The 17,591-nt window shown below is 43.8% G+C and overlaps 2 protein-coding genes across 4 annotated transcripts in view; both read left to right on the top strand.

Annotated features, from left to right (window-relative positions):
• Positions 1-3,692, top strand: part of PCSK6 (proprotein convertase subtilisin/kexin type 6) — a 120,685-nt gene extending 116,993 nt beyond the window's left edge. For 2 of the 3 annotated variants that reach the window (XM_065411497.1, XM_065411498.1), the window contains 3 exons: positions 412-541; positions 2,316-2,428; positions 3,595-3,692. In XM_065411497.1, the coding sequence (XP_065267569.1) occupies positions 412-541; positions 2,316-2,428; positions 3,595-3,692 (341 nt within the window). Of the gene's footprint in view, positions 1-411; positions 542-2,315; positions 2,429-3,564 lie in introns of all 3 variants that reach the window. The other variant, XM_065411496.1, reaches the window with a different exon arrangement.
• A 5,360-nt stretch (positions 3,693-9,052) lies between these two features.
• Positions 9,053-17,020, top strand: SNRPA1 (small nuclear ribonucleoprotein polypeptide A'). The gene is made up of 9 exons (XM_065411907.1): positions 9,053-9,199; positions 9,855-10,002; positions 10,597-10,675; positions 13,383-13,429; positions 14,173-14,275; positions 14,854-14,933; positions 15,461-15,536; positions 15,957-16,050; positions 16,748-17,020. The coding sequence occupies exons 1-9, from the start codon at positions 9,118-9,120 to the stop codon at positions 16,804-16,806; spliced, it is 768 nt and encodes a 255-aa protein (XP_065267979.1). The 5' UTR covers positions 9,053-9,117; the 3' UTR covers positions 16,807-17,020.
• Positions 17,021-17,591: the final 571 nt, after the last annotated feature.

The raw sequence follows: 17,591 nt of genomic DNA, 5'->3' as shown, positions 1-17,591 counted from the left end.
TAACAGCAGGGTCAAAAACACTGTCAGAAAGTCAGTGGAGATCGGAGGCTGTGGGCGCTTGAGGGCTTGGCCAGTGTGCGTGCTCCTAAAAATGTCAGGATACACTTAGGCACACCCAGGCCTGTCGGCATCTCTTGAAGGTCCTTTCTAGCCAGGCTGTTGGGTGAGCTGGGTCTTCGCTGGGCCTGGGATGTGGGCATGAGCTGAGGAACCATTTAGAGTCCAGCTGAACCATTTAGAGTCTCAGGCAGCTTGTTTATTCTGCCGCAGCCTTCTGGAACGGAGCAGACTGCTGTATGTATCCTAGTCCCGAGTGTCCCTGGCTCCCGTCCGACACAGTCATCGTAATACAATGTGGTAATTGTCTTTGTAGCCAACTATAATATTTCATGTCTCCCTTGTTCTCCCTAGGGCCAGGCAAAGAGGCATGCATACAATGTGCCAAAGATTTCCACCTGCACGAGTGGCGCTGTGTCCCTGCTTGCAGCCAGGGGTTTTACCCTGAGGCGGTGCCAGGTCTACCTTATAAAGTCTGCACAAGGTACAGTGTCCTCTTGAGACCTTTCCCTTTGAAGTTAGTGTGATGAAATGCACAGGGAGCCATTCTTAATAGCTGACTGGATACATCGGCAATCGGAGTGGGGCTGCTGATAGCGTGTGTCACAGGGAACGAAGATAAAAATCCTGAAAACAACTGGCTGGTTGATGCTGTTTACTAGACCGACTAAAATGGTCAAACAAGCCCTGAGCTTTTGGAAATTCTTCACCGGAGCTGATTTTTCATATGGGTGACTAGTGAAAAGTGTCAGCGTGGAGCATTCTTAGACAGTAAACTCCTTGGGGACCATCTGATTGTTCTATTTGTACAGCGCCTGGCACAATGGGGTCCTGGTCAATGACTAGGGCTCCCAGGGGATACAATAATACAAATAACAAATGAGCATACTAAGTCCTGCCTCAGGACCAGGAGGCCCTGGGTTCTAAACACACACCAAGCTTTGGGCTCATTGGCACCACTGACCCTGCCGTGGGTTGCTGCGCTCTCCTTCAAGGCAGATGTTAAACCCTTATGGCTGGGGTGAAAATTAATACTTCTACAGTGCCCTTTGAAAAGGGGAACTCTGGTAGTCAGAAAACAAGGGCTGGTGCCTGAAGGTATGTTGAGCATAAACTAACTGCTCCATTTGCCTTCACAGCCAGTTCTCTAGCAGTGTTTAACGCATTCCTTTGCAAAGCACTGAGATGGCTTGTGCAGGAGAGGCGCTGTAAGAAACCAGATTCTAGTCCATTCGCAAACAGTAGTTTCTTGACCTAAGTGGAGACTCTCATTGAATTTCACCTAATTATATGTAAGGAATAAATGTTACTATTTAATAGTAGAACGAAATGTTCTAATTTCGCCAGGTAGTATCAAACCCAGTCGGCAGGTTTCATCCTTTTGGGAGGTTTCATCAGCACATCTAAATCGTGTCTCCTTTAGACAGGAGAAATGTCTGACCTTGCTTCTTTTTTTTCTGTATCATCACCTTCCGCGTTAGCACTTGAACTCTCTGTAGTTGATCCAAGCTGCCTTTCTTCCTTCAAAAACGGAGTAAAAAAAGTGATGCAGTGAAGAGATGTTGCACTTATTTATTCCCAGACAAAAAACTCTGTGAAACTGGAGAGTACATATCGTTAATTTAGAAACCCTGGGGATGTGGCAATTGTCCCCCAAAACAAGCATTACTGATCATGGCATCTCTACAGGGCAGAGTTAAGCTTGCTTAGGAGCCTTAACTGCATTTCTGTACTTTAACATGGCTGGGTTTCTTTTAAGTTTTACCTCTGGATGTCCTGGGCTTGGGGTAATTACAACATTCCTGTGTGGTTTTGACCCTTAAATTCCTGATGTGTGTTCTCCAGCATAATGTTTTTTGTCTGTGAATATTAAAAATAGCTTTGTTTTAATCTTTTTGTTAAGAAGGTGAAGGAGGAGGGAAATAGCTGGGACCTCTTCCCCTCTCCTCCCTCCCCCCCCATCACAGTTCCCCAAGGCCATCAGAGTATGGCAACTTATTAATCACTACTGACCAGAAACAAATGTGAAATGGAGGCGAAAGACTCCCGTGTCCCATCACCAGCCCAGTAAGAAGTTCAGCCCCTCATGGTTCAAGTTTTCCAAAGAGAAAGGGGCTGGTTCAGTCTAGATGTAAGTGGGTTCAAATCCATTCTCTTCAGTGCCCTGAGGCTGAATTTGCCCTATGGTCTGTCGGGTCGCGACACACAAATGATTGTGGTGCCGAGAGAAAATATTTGTGCGCTTGTCTCTTTGTCAGATGTGATGACAGCTGCTCAGCCTGTGAAGGCTCCAGGGATAACTGCGTCAAGTGTAAGGAAGGTTTCAATCTGCGCATCGGCTCATGCATCACAAATGTAACCTGCATGGATGGTACGTAACGAGAGGGTAAACATGGAATAAAGACCCCAGGCTGATACCCCAGTAGCACAGATGTGTCTTAAAGCTGCCCTAAAGGGGTAGCTGTGGATTCCCCTGTCGTTGGGGGTTCCCCAATGGTATAAAGTAATTGGAATCAGTTCTACATCACCCTCCCCCATCTCTGTAAATGCTGCTGTCAGGGCATGGCCAGCGCATGCTGTGCTCTAGTTATTCAGAGCCATTGAGCGGCCCATGGGGACTATTCCAGCTGGCATTAGTTAGAGCATCCCTGTGGTTGCACTAACTTACACTGGCCCAAGGATACAGGAAGGCTGAAAGGCAGCTTAGAGATAGTTTGCCTCCCCTGGTCTCCACGCACCCTGGTGCAGTTGAAGATTGAGCCTATAGATTGAGTACTCTCTGTACAGGGACCTGGGCCCAAATCCTCAGTCGCATTTAGACTCCATTGATTTCATTGGAAGTTAGGCATCTAAATATCTTAGAGGATCTGGACCCTCCCCTTTCTATAGGTCTGCAAGGTGCCTAGGATGCTGTCAGATAATAATAAAAAGCTTCCTAGAATTCAAGTGGAACTGGTCTTGGAATCAAACCAGAGATTAGATGAGAGACATGTATAGGGACATAAGGAAAAATCCTTCAGCTGCACCTTTCCCAATTATCTACATTCCCAAGAAGCCCCTGGCTGTAGTCAACAAAATGCTCCTGATTCTTCATTCTTTCCTCACAACAAAAACAGGGAGAACGTTGGATGCTGTGATTTCATATTTATGGAATGTATAATTGACCTACTCGAATTAAATCAAGTTACAGAATTCCTGACCTGAAACAGCACTATGATTTCTCCCATCTACACAATGATTGCTATAGAAACACAGGTTACCCAGCAAGGCTGATACGCGTTTGCTTATTGCTCAAGTACACACACGTGTTTGCATTTCATTATATTTCATCCTTGTACTAATTCTCCCACTCATCGCAAAGTGTCTCCATTCCTTTATTACAAACAGGTGGCGATACTCCTAAAAAGTGACTCCTTTTCAATTCTCTCTCCTCAAGCACTGGAACAAATTGCATTGCCTGTTACCTGTGAGAGGTTGTTTATTTAAAATGTTAATCTGTTTTCTCAGATTCTCCTATTCCTGAACGCAGCCCCTCAGCTTTCAAGACTCTCTGTGAGATTGTGAAATCAAAAAAGCTCTGTGAAATGAAGCTATTCGTACAGTTGTGCTGTCAGACATGTCTCATGGCTGGATAAAGTTCAGTATCTGCATCCAGGAATTCCACCACCCTGCAAGTCCAGTTTGCCAAACCTTTAGGACAAAAGTTTATTTTTTCAACTTTGAGAGAGTTTACATGGTGCTGCCTAACATCAGTTTGATAGCTTTAATATCTCTGTCAATTTGTTTCTATAGCAACATAATGAATAGCATTAAATCTAGGTAGGATCTTATTCTTGGTAATTAAGGCCCCAAAGATACAAAACAAATGGCAATATTAATACTCTCAAATGCTTCTCATGGATGGGGACTGATGTGTGATCTAGACACCTCACCTTGTTTCTTAGTCAAAATCCTTCTGATTCAACCATTCCAAGGGCATAGCAGGAGATCAGGACTCGAAAGCACCAAGGATTTCTGTGTCTCTGAGAAGAAGAAGCTATTAATGGTTAAACACTTTCTGTTCTTCTATGTTAGCTCATGACTGATAAAAATCCACGTTACAAAAAAAGAGTAGTGCGGTATTTTTCTGTTCTTTACATATGTAAAATGATGAACTGTGTAATCTGAACTAAATAATCCGCTCGATAAAAGCTCTAAAGCAAAGTATTCAGGTTACTCGTTGGCTTCTGTTGTTAACTGTTTCTGTCTGGCCATAAATTTGACAATAATTGGAGACTTGAGGATCATATTCAGAGTTGGTGTAAGAGGGACAATCCAGTGCCCCTGCTAGTGCTGTTGGAATTTAGCCCATAGTGTCTGTCGGGGCCCTCAACCTGCCAGCTGTTGCATGCAAGCGGATCCATGTCCCCGCACAGAGCCCCACTGATTCAGTGGGAGGCTGGCCAGACAGAAGGGTCCATCCACATGGCTCAGGAGTCTTATGTACTGAATCCATTTCTCTTCTGAAATAGTGATTAAGTTGTTGATGAACTCCGTTCTAATCATTGAAACCGGTTAGGTTCTTCCTCTCCTAGCTAAATGAGATGGTTTTCCTATATTTTTACCCTCCAGCACTTTGCATCAAAGCCTCTTCTATATGACAACACTTTGATGGACTTAACACCTCAAATCCCAATGCCGATGATCCGGTCAGGAAACGCCTTCCCTATCCAGCTCAGTTCTCTAAAACAAATCAGAATCTCTTCACTCTGTCTCCAAACAGAATGTCATGTGGTGTTTGTATAATTGTTTAAAGTTTATTTGGCTATGTTGTCCTGAGATTTTTTTGTAATAACTTATACTGTATTTCTCCATAGATTATTAATTATTATTGTTATTATTTTTATGGGAAGTGGGGAATCTTTTATGTGTCTTATTCATGTGTTTCCCCTTCTCCGGGACCTCTGTTGCCAGACTTTATAAAGATATTCTTTTCATAAGACATATGTAGACGATACTTCTTATGTTGCATGTTCTGATTTTCATTGTTAATAGTTTTAACAAGTTCAACCTTCTGCCAGCGAAATTCACAGTAAAAGCTTTATCAGTTCTTTATGAAGCAGGAAGAATCCATTTTTTTTTAATTCAAATTATTTTCACCCTGTCTGGGCCTGTCCAATAAAACCTCAGCCAGGTGAACAGGGGATGGCCAAATGTCATTGTTCATAAAACTGAATGGAGCAACAACCACGTAAAGGCAAAGCTTCTATGAACTGACCATAAAATTAATAAATTGTTTACATCTACTGATGAGTGAGTCTGTACTCTTTCCAAGATGCCAAAGTAAATGGATTTATCTTGTCATTCAGGCCAGAGTTAGATCAAGTCTGTGATGTTTCTGTGAAGTCTTTTTTATTTTGTTGGACACAGAAGCTGGATGGATCAGGGTCAAAAGTCAGTTGTCCGAGATTGTTTGCTGGGGAGTTAACTATGTACTTACTACTGGAGATGCATTTCTCTGCAGAGGGGCACACACCCATTCTCATTAACTATTACCAATGGCTTGTACCTCCAGAGGAAGCTCAGATCACGCAAAAATCCAAGGTACTTACTAATGATGATTTGCGCATAGCACTTTTCATCCTGAAGGCTCCCAAATGGCTTTGCAAACCTGCATACAAACCACACATAGCATGGCAGCTAGCAACACACAGCAACGGGACAGGATTGTCATGGCAGAAAGTGAAGAACATCTTATCACATTTAGGTAGGCAGAACAAAGTTACCCAAGTTGGAATTTGGCCAGGACCTAGAGGTGAAGACCCCTCCGCCTAAGAAAAGTTCTAGGCAAATTTTAATGAGCCCTGGTGCTCAGGACCTTGCTTTTACGCTGAAAGATCTACGCTCCAGCAGTATGGTGCCCTCTAAGGCCAGGCTGGGGCATCGTTTCAGTACTGATTCCAAGAGAAACAAATGCCCACCACTACTTCCTGCAGCCCCTGGCTGTTCTTTAGTTCCCCATCCAGGCACTAACCCGGACAGCCCTGCTTATTTGGTGAGCTCGGTTGGAATTGCAGCACAAGGCGATGTGGCTGCAGGCTTTGAACTAAATGAAAGTAAAAGCATTATCCTATCACTGCAGCCAGAGTACTAAACCAACATGCCTTGCTGTAACAATCTAACTCCAGAGGATAGGACGTATATCATTGTGTTGGTGGGACAGTTCAAATGGACTCCCAGGCTCAGTACGGCTTTACTGTGGTGGTGTAGATCCAATTTTTGACCTGGCGAAGGCCTGGCTTCTTTGTTTGCAGGTGCAAAGCTTGAGTATTTGCACCTTCGTCAGGTAGGAAAGGGCACAAGTGTTCAGAGTTGTGCCTGCAGTTCAACTGTGGGTGCAAATTGTGTAGGTGCTTCCAGGTGGAATTCAAGGTGGTGGTTTTAACTTAGCAGGCCCTAAAATGGTCATTTACTTGTGCGATTACTTCTCTCCCCATGACTTACTGCCACAGGTGAGATTAGCAGAGGTGTTCGAACTGGATCTCCCTCGGTTTATTTTCCCTTGGTGAAATTCAATGGCCTGTGTTTATGCAGAAGGTCAGACAAGACAATCACAAGGGGCCCTTCTGGCCTTAAAAATCAATGGAGTTTTGCCATTGACCTCAATGAAGCAAGGATTTCACCCTATGAATCTATAAACATGATGAAGCTGAGTGGGGTGTTCTCTGTGAGGGGACCTGGGCTTTGGAATCCACCCCACTGCGGGCCACCAGGATCCAGATTTGTTAACCTTTCGGGCCTACTGCAAGACTCGTCTTTTTCCTATTTGCTCTACAGCTGTTGAAGAGGGGGCTGTCTGGGGGGTTAAATTTATGGACAGCCCTTTGTTTATTATGTTTGTTTTGTCATTTTTAATTAGCGGCCAGGAGTCCGGGGCAATGGATGGTTGGGTGCCTAGAGCTGTGCTTTATAAACTGAAGAAATAAATTAAAATTTGCACTCACAAACGGGAAGATGCCCCCTCAAAAATGTTCCACTTTGTGTATAAATATAGATGTGTTCACATTTACTGCATAATTCACTGTCTATTTCTAGTTCCTTTTGCTATATAGTATACTCGTTTTGCCCAAGTGGCAGAAAGGGAGTGGAGAATGATCACAAACGCTGAGCATACCTAAAGCATGGGGTATAACAAGGAGGGGCTAGAGAGGGACAGTGGCTAGAGTGTGATGCTCTCTGCAATTCCCATTTGGCAGATTGTTCCTTGGGAGCCACCAGTTTGTTAGAGAAGCCCCCCGACTCTACCCTGAGCGCAGGGCCAGGCAGCAAATGAGGGAACTGATCCAGCTCCCAGACTGGACCCACGTCCCTGCTGTGCCCAGCAGAGAACCTGCCCCATCAAGTCTTGCTGCACCAAAGCTGTGTGGCCCCATTTACAACTTAGTTAAATGTTTCCAGAACCTTGAAACCAGGCGAACAGCCAATGAGCTAATCACATGTCAACTTTCATTTTAAAAAGTGAATGTTGGTGAGTTCCCCGCATAAAGTGGAAGGAAATGAGTAAACGGGCGGGTGCCTTTAAAAATGACTGTTAAAAAGTGCATTGGAGACAGCAGCTGGTGGTAGAAAGGCCAACGTAACCTTAGCAAATACCTGAGCAGGAAGGTGTTTATGGGGACTGATGTTGTTCAACACCAACTTCCGGTGCTGTGTTTGAACTAAGCAAGGGCAAGCATCAGCACTTGTAATTGGAGGTAGTGGGGGCAGTTGCTGAACTGATGGTTCATGTACGTTCACGCTGGGGGAAAGGTGTGGAATCTGTTCAGATCCAGCTGTGTCCAAAGGAAACAGCCTTTCTAGCCAGGATGCCACCAGGCATTTGTACAGAGGAAGTTCTCTCACCCTTCATTACTTTCAAAAGTGGGGTAGAACAAGGTGTTAAGCAGCGCAGCACTCTATGGTCTCACGCACAGCTTTGCCAATGCACCCTGATCCTCACCTGCAGACAGCCCGACTATCCTAGTCCTGGGTCACCCCCCTAGTCTGGCAACACGCCTCGCTCCTCGCCTGATGTCTAATGCTAGTGCACCACCGTGTGGGGCTCCGTGAAAAGTCCGTTTGACAAGAGACAAATATTTTTGCCACAGAAAACTCCAGGCTTCCAACGAGGGTGTGACCAGACAGCAAGTGTGAAAAACCGGGACGGGGGTGGGGGGTAATAGGAGCCTATATAAGAAAAAGACCCAAAAATCGGGACTGTCCCTATAAAATGGGACCATCTGGTCACCCTACTTCCAACTGACATCTCCTCCTTTCACCGATGCAGCGCCAGCCAGAGAGTCTTGGCTTCATTGGATCCCAGGCAAGACCACGTGTCAAGGGGGGGGGGGGGGCTTCCCACATACTTTTTTTGCATGTTGAAAGCACTTTGCGTACAAGAAACTCAAGGCCGTTTGGAACAATCGATGCATTAATTTGTCTCGAAAATTCCCACATTTTTAAGGCCAAAAGGCGCCATTAGGATCGGAGCTGCCTCACATGGCCGGAGGTTCTCACCTAATGACGCCTGCAGCGAGCCCGTGGGTTAACATCATTGTAGGCAAGTATCAGGGGGTAGCCGTGTTAGTCTGTATCTACAAAAACAACAAGGAGTCTGGTGGCACCTTAAAGACTAACAGATTTATTTGGGCATAAGCTTTCGTGGGTAAAAACCTCACTTCTTCGGATGCAAGTAACCAGTAAGGTGCATCGGAAGAAGTGAGGTTTTTACCCACGAAAGCTTATGCCCAAATAAATCTGTTAGTCTTTCAGGTGCCACCAGACTCCTTGTTGTTATCATTGTAGGCAGATTTCACATCTTGATTGAAAGAGTTCAAGTGGGGGGGGGGGGGGGAGCTGCCTCCGTTGCTATGGCGTTGGGAGGCGGGGCGCAGAAGCGCGCGCTCGTAGGCTCGGCGCTCGGCCTGTGCCTGCCGGCTCGGGGTCTCGGCGCTCGGCCCGCACGGGGTTTGTCCTGCGCAGCGCGGCGCGGCGCTCTAGGCCCCGCGGGACTCGGCAGCGGCGTGTGAGGCGCGCGGCAGGATGGTGAAGCTCACGGCGGAGCTGATCGAGCAGGCGGCTCAGTACACGAACGCCGTGCGGGACCGGGAGCTGGATCTGCGCGGTGAGGCCCCGACCTCGGAGCCGCGCGCCGGGGGCGAGGCTAGGCGAGGCCAGGCCAGGCCTTGCTCGGGGACCAGCCCTGCCCCGGGCGGGGGTGGGGAGAGGTTCGGGCCGTGTGGGGGGGGGGGGGTTGTTCAGGCTGTGTGTGTAGGGGGTTCGGGGTGTGTGCGTGTGTGTAGGGGGAGGGATTCCGCTCGGGGTGTGTGGGGAGAGGTTCAGGCGCTGTGTGTGTGTGTGGAGGGGGAGGGGTTCCGCTCGGGGTGTGTGGAGAGAGGTTCGGGCGCTGTGTGTGTGTGTGTGTAGGGGGGAGGGGTTCCGCTCGGGCTGTGTGGGGAGAGGTTCGGGCCGGGTGTTTGTTTGTTTGTGTGTGTGTGTGTGTGTGTGTAGGGGGGAGGGGTTCCGCTCGGGCTGTGTGGGGAGAGGTTCAGGCGCTGTGTGTGTGTGTGTGTGTAGGGGGGAGGGGTTCCGCTCGGGCTGTGTGGGGAGAGGTTCAGGCTGGGTGTGTGGTGTGTTGGTGGGAGCTTCACTCTGGTTGCGCGCGGGGTAATGTTATTTGCGGTTTCTAACATTCCTTGTTGAACCTGCTGCTTCCACCCTCTCACCCCTTCCTCCCCCCACTGACTCCATCTAACCCTGGTCTGATGCTTTCCCCCCAGGGTACAAAATCCCTGTCATTGAGAACCTGGGTGCCACCTTGGACCAGTTCGATGCCATCGATTTCTCTGACAACGAGATCCGCAAGTTGGACGGGTTCCCTCTGCTGAAGAGGCTGAAAACATTACTGATGAATAACAACAGGATATGGTATGGAGCTGTGGTGCTGCAGCATGGGATAGCTTTGGGTGTGTGTGTGGAAGGAGTCCCGGGGTGCAGCCAGTTTTCAGCATTGGTTTTTCCTTGTATCATTACAGTGGTGCAGTTTACAAATGGTCAATGATTATTTTAATGGAAGAACGCAGCATGTTGCAATATGGAGCATCACTGTAGCCTGCTTCATTTTCAGTGTGCTTTACAGGCACTGATCCTCATAACTCCTGGGTCCAGTCAATAAGTATTCTCCTCATTTTATGGGCAGGAAAACTAAGGCATAGAGTTTGTGATTTGCTCAAAGCCACAGATACTCAGTAGCTTTTGTTTACCATTCCTGTGCTCAGACCAGTGAAAAATGTTTGGGGCATTGGTAAGTGGGGCACAAAATGGATGTGATCGGAGGTAATTTACAGTAGCAAATAAAGATCCAAACTGTTTTACTTGAAACAGGGTGAATGATTACAAAACCAAGTGAACCCTTGTACATGTATTACATCTCAGGGTTAAAATGTGTATGCATGTTTTTATTATTAAAATTTATTACCAACCTAAATCAGATTTTGATTATTTTTTAAATATTAATTTTAGTCGGATCGGTGAAGGACTTGAACAGGCCTTACCCAACCTTCAGGAGATCATTCTTACCAATAATAGCATTGTGGAGCTGGTAAGTTACTTATAAAAAAAAAAAATTGATCAAATCAGTTTGAATTATGCACATATTTGTATATGTTCTTATTACATGGCTTTGTTGAAAGTTGAATAAAACTGCTTTAATGTATTAATCACAGATTATCTTTTCACAAGAGGATAATTTTTGACATGCAGTGAAACATAAGATGTTACTGATAGAAGGTTTTTCTAGGAAAGGTATAACCCAGTAACATGTAAATAGAACTATTTGCATGCAAATAGAAGTGTGTGCAGGATTGTGTATGGGACTGTGGCCTTCATTAGAATGTACCGTTTGAAGTTGGATATTGTGTTGTTTATTACAAAAAGGTCAGACTTTTCTTTAATTTTCCAGTTTGATTAGACTCATGCCTCTTTTACACTTTTACGGTGTAAAATGGGCATGGAACTTTAAAGGAGAATAGGAGGCTTTCACAAGGGTCACTTCATTGCTTTGCAATTAAACAGCTCCAGGTCTAAACACACAGACTGAAAGAAGCAAAATCTTGTGAATTAAAAAAACCTGAAACGCTCATTGTGTAAACTTTTTTTTCATGGCTGTTCAGGAATCCTGCAATATTTTTTCCTAGTTTATATGTTAGCATTCACAAGCATGTAATGTAAACAGTTTTATTATATACCCTCTTAAGGCTAAATTTTGTCCTCAACTATTACACCTGTGCAGCTCCATTAGCATTGCACAGGCATAAATAAGGGCAGATTTTAGTCCTTGGTGTGGGACTTGAGGCAGATTTGAAGTCCTTGATGGCATGGTTAGGCCTTGCCTGCACTACAAAGTTTTGTTGGCAAAAGTTATGGCACTTTAATTAAAGCACTTTAATTAAAACCGCTGTTCCGTGTCCACACTATGCTCCTTGTGTCGGCAGAGTGCATCAACACTAGCAGCTCTTGCATCCATACAGAGAGCAGTGCACCGTGGTGGCTGCAGGGTGCTATGGGAAAGGTTTGAAATGCCTCCATGGGGCAGGTACAGCGTCACATGTTGCAGGTTTCTCAATCCCATTGTTCCATGGGCATCCTAGTCGATTGTCAGCCACTTTTCAACTGAAATGGGTGTGGGGAGAGTTGTGTGTCTGGGGTGGGGGAGAGAGCAGGCTGACCGACCTATCCTGAGGCAAGGGAAGGGGAACACCCCACCCCCACCCCCCTTGTCAGCCCCCGGCTCTGCTCCTCACAGCAGTCTCTCCCGAAGCAGCCCACTCTGCCTGCCTGCCTATGGTTTTGTGATTCCGAGTTCTCCCACAGCCGCCTCAGCTGCAGGGGGCAGCATCCTGAGCAGCTCTGTGAGCTGAGGAATGTCAGAGCAGCAGGGCAGGCCATCCCCACAGCAGCAGTCTGCCTGCCATTGTGTTACTAGTACAGAACAGAAGCATTCCAAGATGGCAGATACTTCCCAGAGCTTTGAAAGGGGAGGAGCGCATGCTGCAGGGCAGCAAAGATCAGAACAGTCATGGCAGGCATTGTGGGATACTGGTGGAAGCCAGTTATGTGGACAAAACAAACAGCAGTGTCTACACTGATGCTTTGTCGCTTTAACTTTGTTGCAAAAAGCTTTATGCCTCTCACAGAGTTTTGCCACCAAAAGTAGCTTTGTAGTGTGTAACCTCCCTTGTTTTGTTGGCAAAAGGCAGATTTTGCCACCAAATCTCTGTAGTGTAGACAAGGCTTTATCTGCTTAAGCCTTATCTCCATGTGCTATTTATGGCCTAAGACTAAAACTTATTTTACCTCTTTTCCCCCCCCTCCCCCCCCCGTTATTTTTAAGGTATTTTTATCCTAATGATATTCAGAACATTTAAGAGCAATTGTTTCTTGAATGAAGGTTTATGCACCATGAGTACTTGAGATATTGTTAAGTACTTTGTTTATATTTCTAGAAAAAATATTTACAGGTCATTGTAAAAAATTACGCTCTTTCATTTGGCCAACTTTAAAAAAAATAGTTTGAAATAAACATGATCTTTATCCTTTTTTATAGTCCGATATCCTTTACGGTAGCCCCATACTACCAGCCATTTTTGCTTACCCGCTATTTATATGAGTGCTTGGATATGCTAGAGACTAATGATCTTCCATTACAAGTTTTGGACTCCTGTTAAGTTAGAACAGGGGTAGGCAACCTATGGCACGTGTGCCAAAGGCGGCATGCGAGCTGATTTTCAATGGCACTCACTGCCCAGGTCCTGGCCACTGGTCCAGGGGGCTCTGCATTTAAAAACCTTATTTACTTTACATACAACAATAGTTGAGTTATATATTATAGACTTATAGAAAGAGACCTTCTAAAAACATTAAAATGTATGACTGGCACGCGAAACCTTAAATTAGAGTGAATAAATGAAGACTCGGCACACCACTTCTGAAAGGTTGCCGACCCCTGAGTTAGAACATAAGAACGGCCATACTGGGTCAGACCAAAGGTCCATCCAGCCCAGTGTCCTGTCTTCCGACAGTGGCCAATGCTAGGGGCTTCAGAGGGAATGAACAGAACAGGTAATCATGAAGCGATCCATCCCCTGTCACCCATTCCCAGCTTCTGGCAAACAGAGGCATGGGACACCATCCCTGCCCATCCTGGCTAATAGCCATTGATGGACCTATCCTCCATAAATTTATCTAGTTCTTTTTTGAACCCTATTATAGTCTGTTTTAAGATTACTTATTGTGTTCCCATTATTCAGGGTGAACTGGATCCTTTGGCAACGATTAAATCACTGACTTACCTGAGGTATGGAACCTTAATGTGTATGAACAGATCTTTTTAATGTACAGATATACTTGCTTTCATATTATCTTATGCTTACTATTAGCCACTGGCTTAATTTTTTGTTTTGAAATGGCTGCTTTTTCCATTGGACCAGGCATGTGTTTTAAATAATGAATCAATAAACAAAATGCCCATTAGTCTACAAAAAATACATAGTTTTTAATGAGTGAAATTCTTCAGTTGCCACCAAATCTGTCAAAGTAAATAGGAATTAGCCACTATGTTTATATTAAGTGTGATGTAAGCATACAGCTGTCTCTATTGTATGTTTTACCTTCTCAGAATTGAAGTTTGAGATCTACTGTTTCAAAATACTCTAGATTAAATCTAAATCACATGCTGTTCAGCAGAGGGAATTGCATCAAGCCAGGAGTTCAATAAGAGATCATGAGCTAGAATCGGGGCGGGGGAGGGAATGGAAAAGTTCAGATTTTTTTTTTGTTCTAGATATATGATGAATAATTACAGTTGTGTGTGTTTTCATTTTGAGAAGTGTTTGAACTTCTGTGCTAAAATCTTCTATAGTAAAATTCACTAAGCTGGTAAACTAGACTCTAAGAACAAACTTTCACTCTTTCATAGAGATCAAGAGCAGTGTTACTGCATTTATTTAGTGTGCAATCTTAAAGTTTAGCATGCATCTTCTTTAAAAGAAGCAGTCTCTTGTGTTCAGAATTTCTTTAAAATCTTTCTTTACTTCATAGTATTTTAAGGAACCCTGTAACAAATAAGAAGCATTACAGATTGTATGTAATCCACAAAGTCCCACAAATCAGAGTGTTGGATTTCCAGAAAGTGAAACTAAAAGTAAGTGGCATTTTTCCTAGCCTCTGTGTAATTAGGATCTTTGAGTTAGACATTTGTTCTTGTTTTATTTGATTGAAAATTTAATGGTGTTGCAATTTGTGCCCTCCCCCTGACCCACCAATGTTTGTAAGCTACATTTACATCAATATTGGTGTCTAATGAAATACATACTTTGGGCTAGCTTTTACTTTACCAGTTCATTGTTTCAGTAGCTTAATTTAATAGCTTAAACCACCAGTGTTTAGGTACAGTTTGGATCTTCTCTGTCCTTTTTAGTGTTCTGAGTACAGCAGCAGATCTTTAGTGAAAGAAATAGGAAATCCTCACACAAACCTCTACTCCATCTGAGGACGAAAAGGTGGGGAAGAACGTCCTCTGGGAAGTGTCTGAGACTGCCATACTCAGAGTTTAAGCCTTTTTCTTATTGTCAAAGTGCTTCTAAATCTAGTGTTGAGACACCAGTCTTCGCTGATCCAAGAAGTCTTCAGCCTATTTATTGTCAAGGAAAGAAGCTATGCAAAATGCACATGATGTTCCTATTGAAATTAACTTTGTGTGTGTGTGTGATATCGCTGTAGGAGCGTCAGGAGGCAGAGAAAATGTTCAAGGGCAAACGGGGTGCACAGCTTGCAAAGGATATTGCCAAGAGAACAAAAACGTAAGATAAAGAGAACCAATTTAAACTGGCATTTGCCTTCAGAAACACCACCTGGGTTTCCCTGTGCAGCAGTAGAGAGTAAATTGAAATGCCACTTGTTAACAGGATGTCTTAATATCTTTGGTAGTGTGTCACCAGATATGCTGGCTCCAAACATCCTAGTCTTGGATGGTGGTGAATACCATTGCTCAGAAACACCTTTTTTTTAAAGGTGACTTCTCATTACAGTCTGTGCAGCAGAACTCAGCTGTTCAGCAACATCCAAGTTAATGGCTTAAATCCAATGCATAATCTTCTTAATGCAGAAGGCCTGTTTCTCTTCATGAGCAGATAAAAGGGTGGGAGGTGGGGAAGCTGACCTGCTGGTGTTTCTGAAGGAGGCAGTTCTTCATTGTATCAGTTTGTTAACAAAGATAAGATACTACACTTGATTGAATGCAATACTTCCAAAGTTTTAACTTTGGAAGTTAGAGAAGCAGATGTCATTCATAGGGATGCTAATAATATGCCTTTATTTTTCTTTCAAGTTTCAATCCAGGTGCTGGCTTGCCAACTGACAAAAAGAAAACTGGGCCCTCCACAGGAGATGTTGAAGCAATTAAGGTAACATTTTTAGGACATGGTGTACAGGGAAAACCGAAGTAGGGAAACTGCCTAGGATCAGAAATTTAGTGATGTTGGGTGCCCCCCTTACTGGTAACTGCTTACTCATAACTTTCCAAAGTAACAGAGGAAAAATGTGTTCTGATCACTTCTATACTGTACCTTTTATGTTCTGGGTTTCTTGTTGCAGAAATCTGTGACGTTTTATTGGACTACCTTCTTTGTGTCCTTTTCTTGATCTTAGTGACATCTTGTTCTGAGTTTAGATTTGACCACAGAGTAAGCCAACATACTGTAACTCTCTCTACAGTGCAATTTTAGTTGACTGTTCTTGAAGCAGATGTTTTTTACATATTAATTGCAGCAGCTTGTTAACATGTTGAATGAGTATTGATCAGCTTGTTGGTCTTCCCCTTTTAGAATGCCATAGCAAATGCTACAACTTTGGCTGAAGTGGAGAGACTCAAGGGTTTGTTGCAGTCTGGTCAGATACCCGGCAGAGAACGAAAAACAGGTAATCATATACTTTTGTTACTTTTCTGTTTTGTCACAGAGTGATTCAGTAATATAAACAGCATGAATCAAAAGCATAACTTTTTAAAACTTTGCCTGGAACTTGACATGATCTCAATCAGTGGGTTGAGGTGGATGGGTTATATAGTTGGAGATGGTTAAAAAAGAATTGGTGTCATCAATCAGTCTGATTCTATTTCCAAAAAGTTAAAAGGATGTAACAAGGGGGTGGATATTTCATGCAGCATAAATCAAGAAAGATGAACTTTTAGACACAGTGAAAGTATGCAGGAATATTAACCCCTTTTAGATGTAACACTTGTGAAGTATAGTTGAATTTGACTAAAATCATTTGTGCAAAATTTGATCACCTCAAATACAGAAGCTTAATTTTCTGGGTCAGTTTGCTGACCATAAAGATATCAGGTAATCTGACCTTTTTAGACAGTAGAAGACATAGACTATGGGGAGTTTCTCAGTGGGAATAAAGCAAGCTGCGTATCAGACTAGGCAGTGACAAGGTTAGATGTTACCATGGGTATAACTCAAAACTGTGCCGTAAAATAATTGAACCAATAACTGTAGGTGAATGTGAGAATCTTCAAATCATATACCCCATCTGAAAAGTGGGGATAAAGAGATTAGTGTCTGTAAAGTCTTAACAGGTATTAAATAGCTCTGATGTATCCATTTTGTAGGACCCACAGAGGAAGTTGAAGAAGAGATGGAAGAAGACACAGTTCCCAATGGATCTTAAATGGTATCTTCAGGTGATCTGAAGAATGTGTAGTATTGTATCATTGTCTATGAATACATTTCCACGTTGACATAGTGTTAAGTTAATAACATTACCCCTTTTACAAAATGTATTTTTGTTACCTGAGGCGCTTTAGAAGTCCTATTGGTGTGTTTGAAATTTCCATTGTAAATTTTATACTGTACATGAAGTCCAATAAAACACCATTTTCTTTCTCTGCAGGCGTTATTGTGACAATTTATTTTCCGTGGGCCAAAAATGGATTTAATATCCTTGTCTTCCTTACGTTTCTCCCAGTTGCCTTTTCTTTAACTCACTCTTGATATTTAGTTACTGGTGAAATTTTTATTTTATTTTTTATTAATGGAGATATCCCATCTCCTAGAACTGGAAGGGACTTTGAAAGGTCATCGAGTCCAGCCCCCTGCCTTTACTAGCAGGACCAAGTACTGATTTTACCCCAGATCCCGAAGTGACCCCCTCAAGGATTGAACTCACAACCCTGGGTTTAGCAGGCCAATGCTCAAACCACTGAGCTATTTCCCCCCCCCCCCCCCCCCCGTCTTCATATGATTTAAACTGTCAGTTATTAAAATACGAATATAAATATTGACAGTGCTATACACAACTGTGGGGAAAGCAAAAAATTACACGTAAATAAACTGCCCATGGTCTATATTTGGTTAGCTAAAATGTAATTACCGAACTTTGAATTTAGTCAGTTGGCTAACCCTTATTTTCTTTTGAAAAAACGAGGAGTCCTTGTGGCATCTTAGAGCAGGGTT

Source organism: Emys orbicularis, chromosome 10 (genome assembly GCF_028017835.1).
Source record: "Emys orbicularis isolate rEmyOrb1 chromosome 10, rEmyOrb1.hap1, whole genome shotgun sequence".
NCBI lineage: Eukaryota > Metazoa > Chordata > Testudines > Emydidae > Emys > Emys orbicularis.
This window is presented reverse-complemented; position numbering and strand designations above follow the sequence as displayed.

What these genes read in the sequence shown, in the direction of transcription:
- SNRPA1 (XM_065411907.1), top strand. Translation starts at nt 9,118, where the DNA reads ATGGTGAAGCTCACGGCGGAGCTGATCGAGCAGGCGGCTCAGTACACG. An exon ending in CCGGGAGCTGGATCTGCGCG is followed by an intron (nt 9,200 to 9,854) that starts GTGAGGCCCCGA and finishes CTTTCCCCCCAG; the next exon opens with GGTACAAAATCCCTGTCATT. An exon ending in TCCAGAAAGTGAAACTAAAA is followed by an intron (nt 14,276 to 14,853) that starts GTAAGTGGCATT and finishes ATATCGCTGTAG; the next exon opens with GAGCGTCAGGAGGCAGAGAA.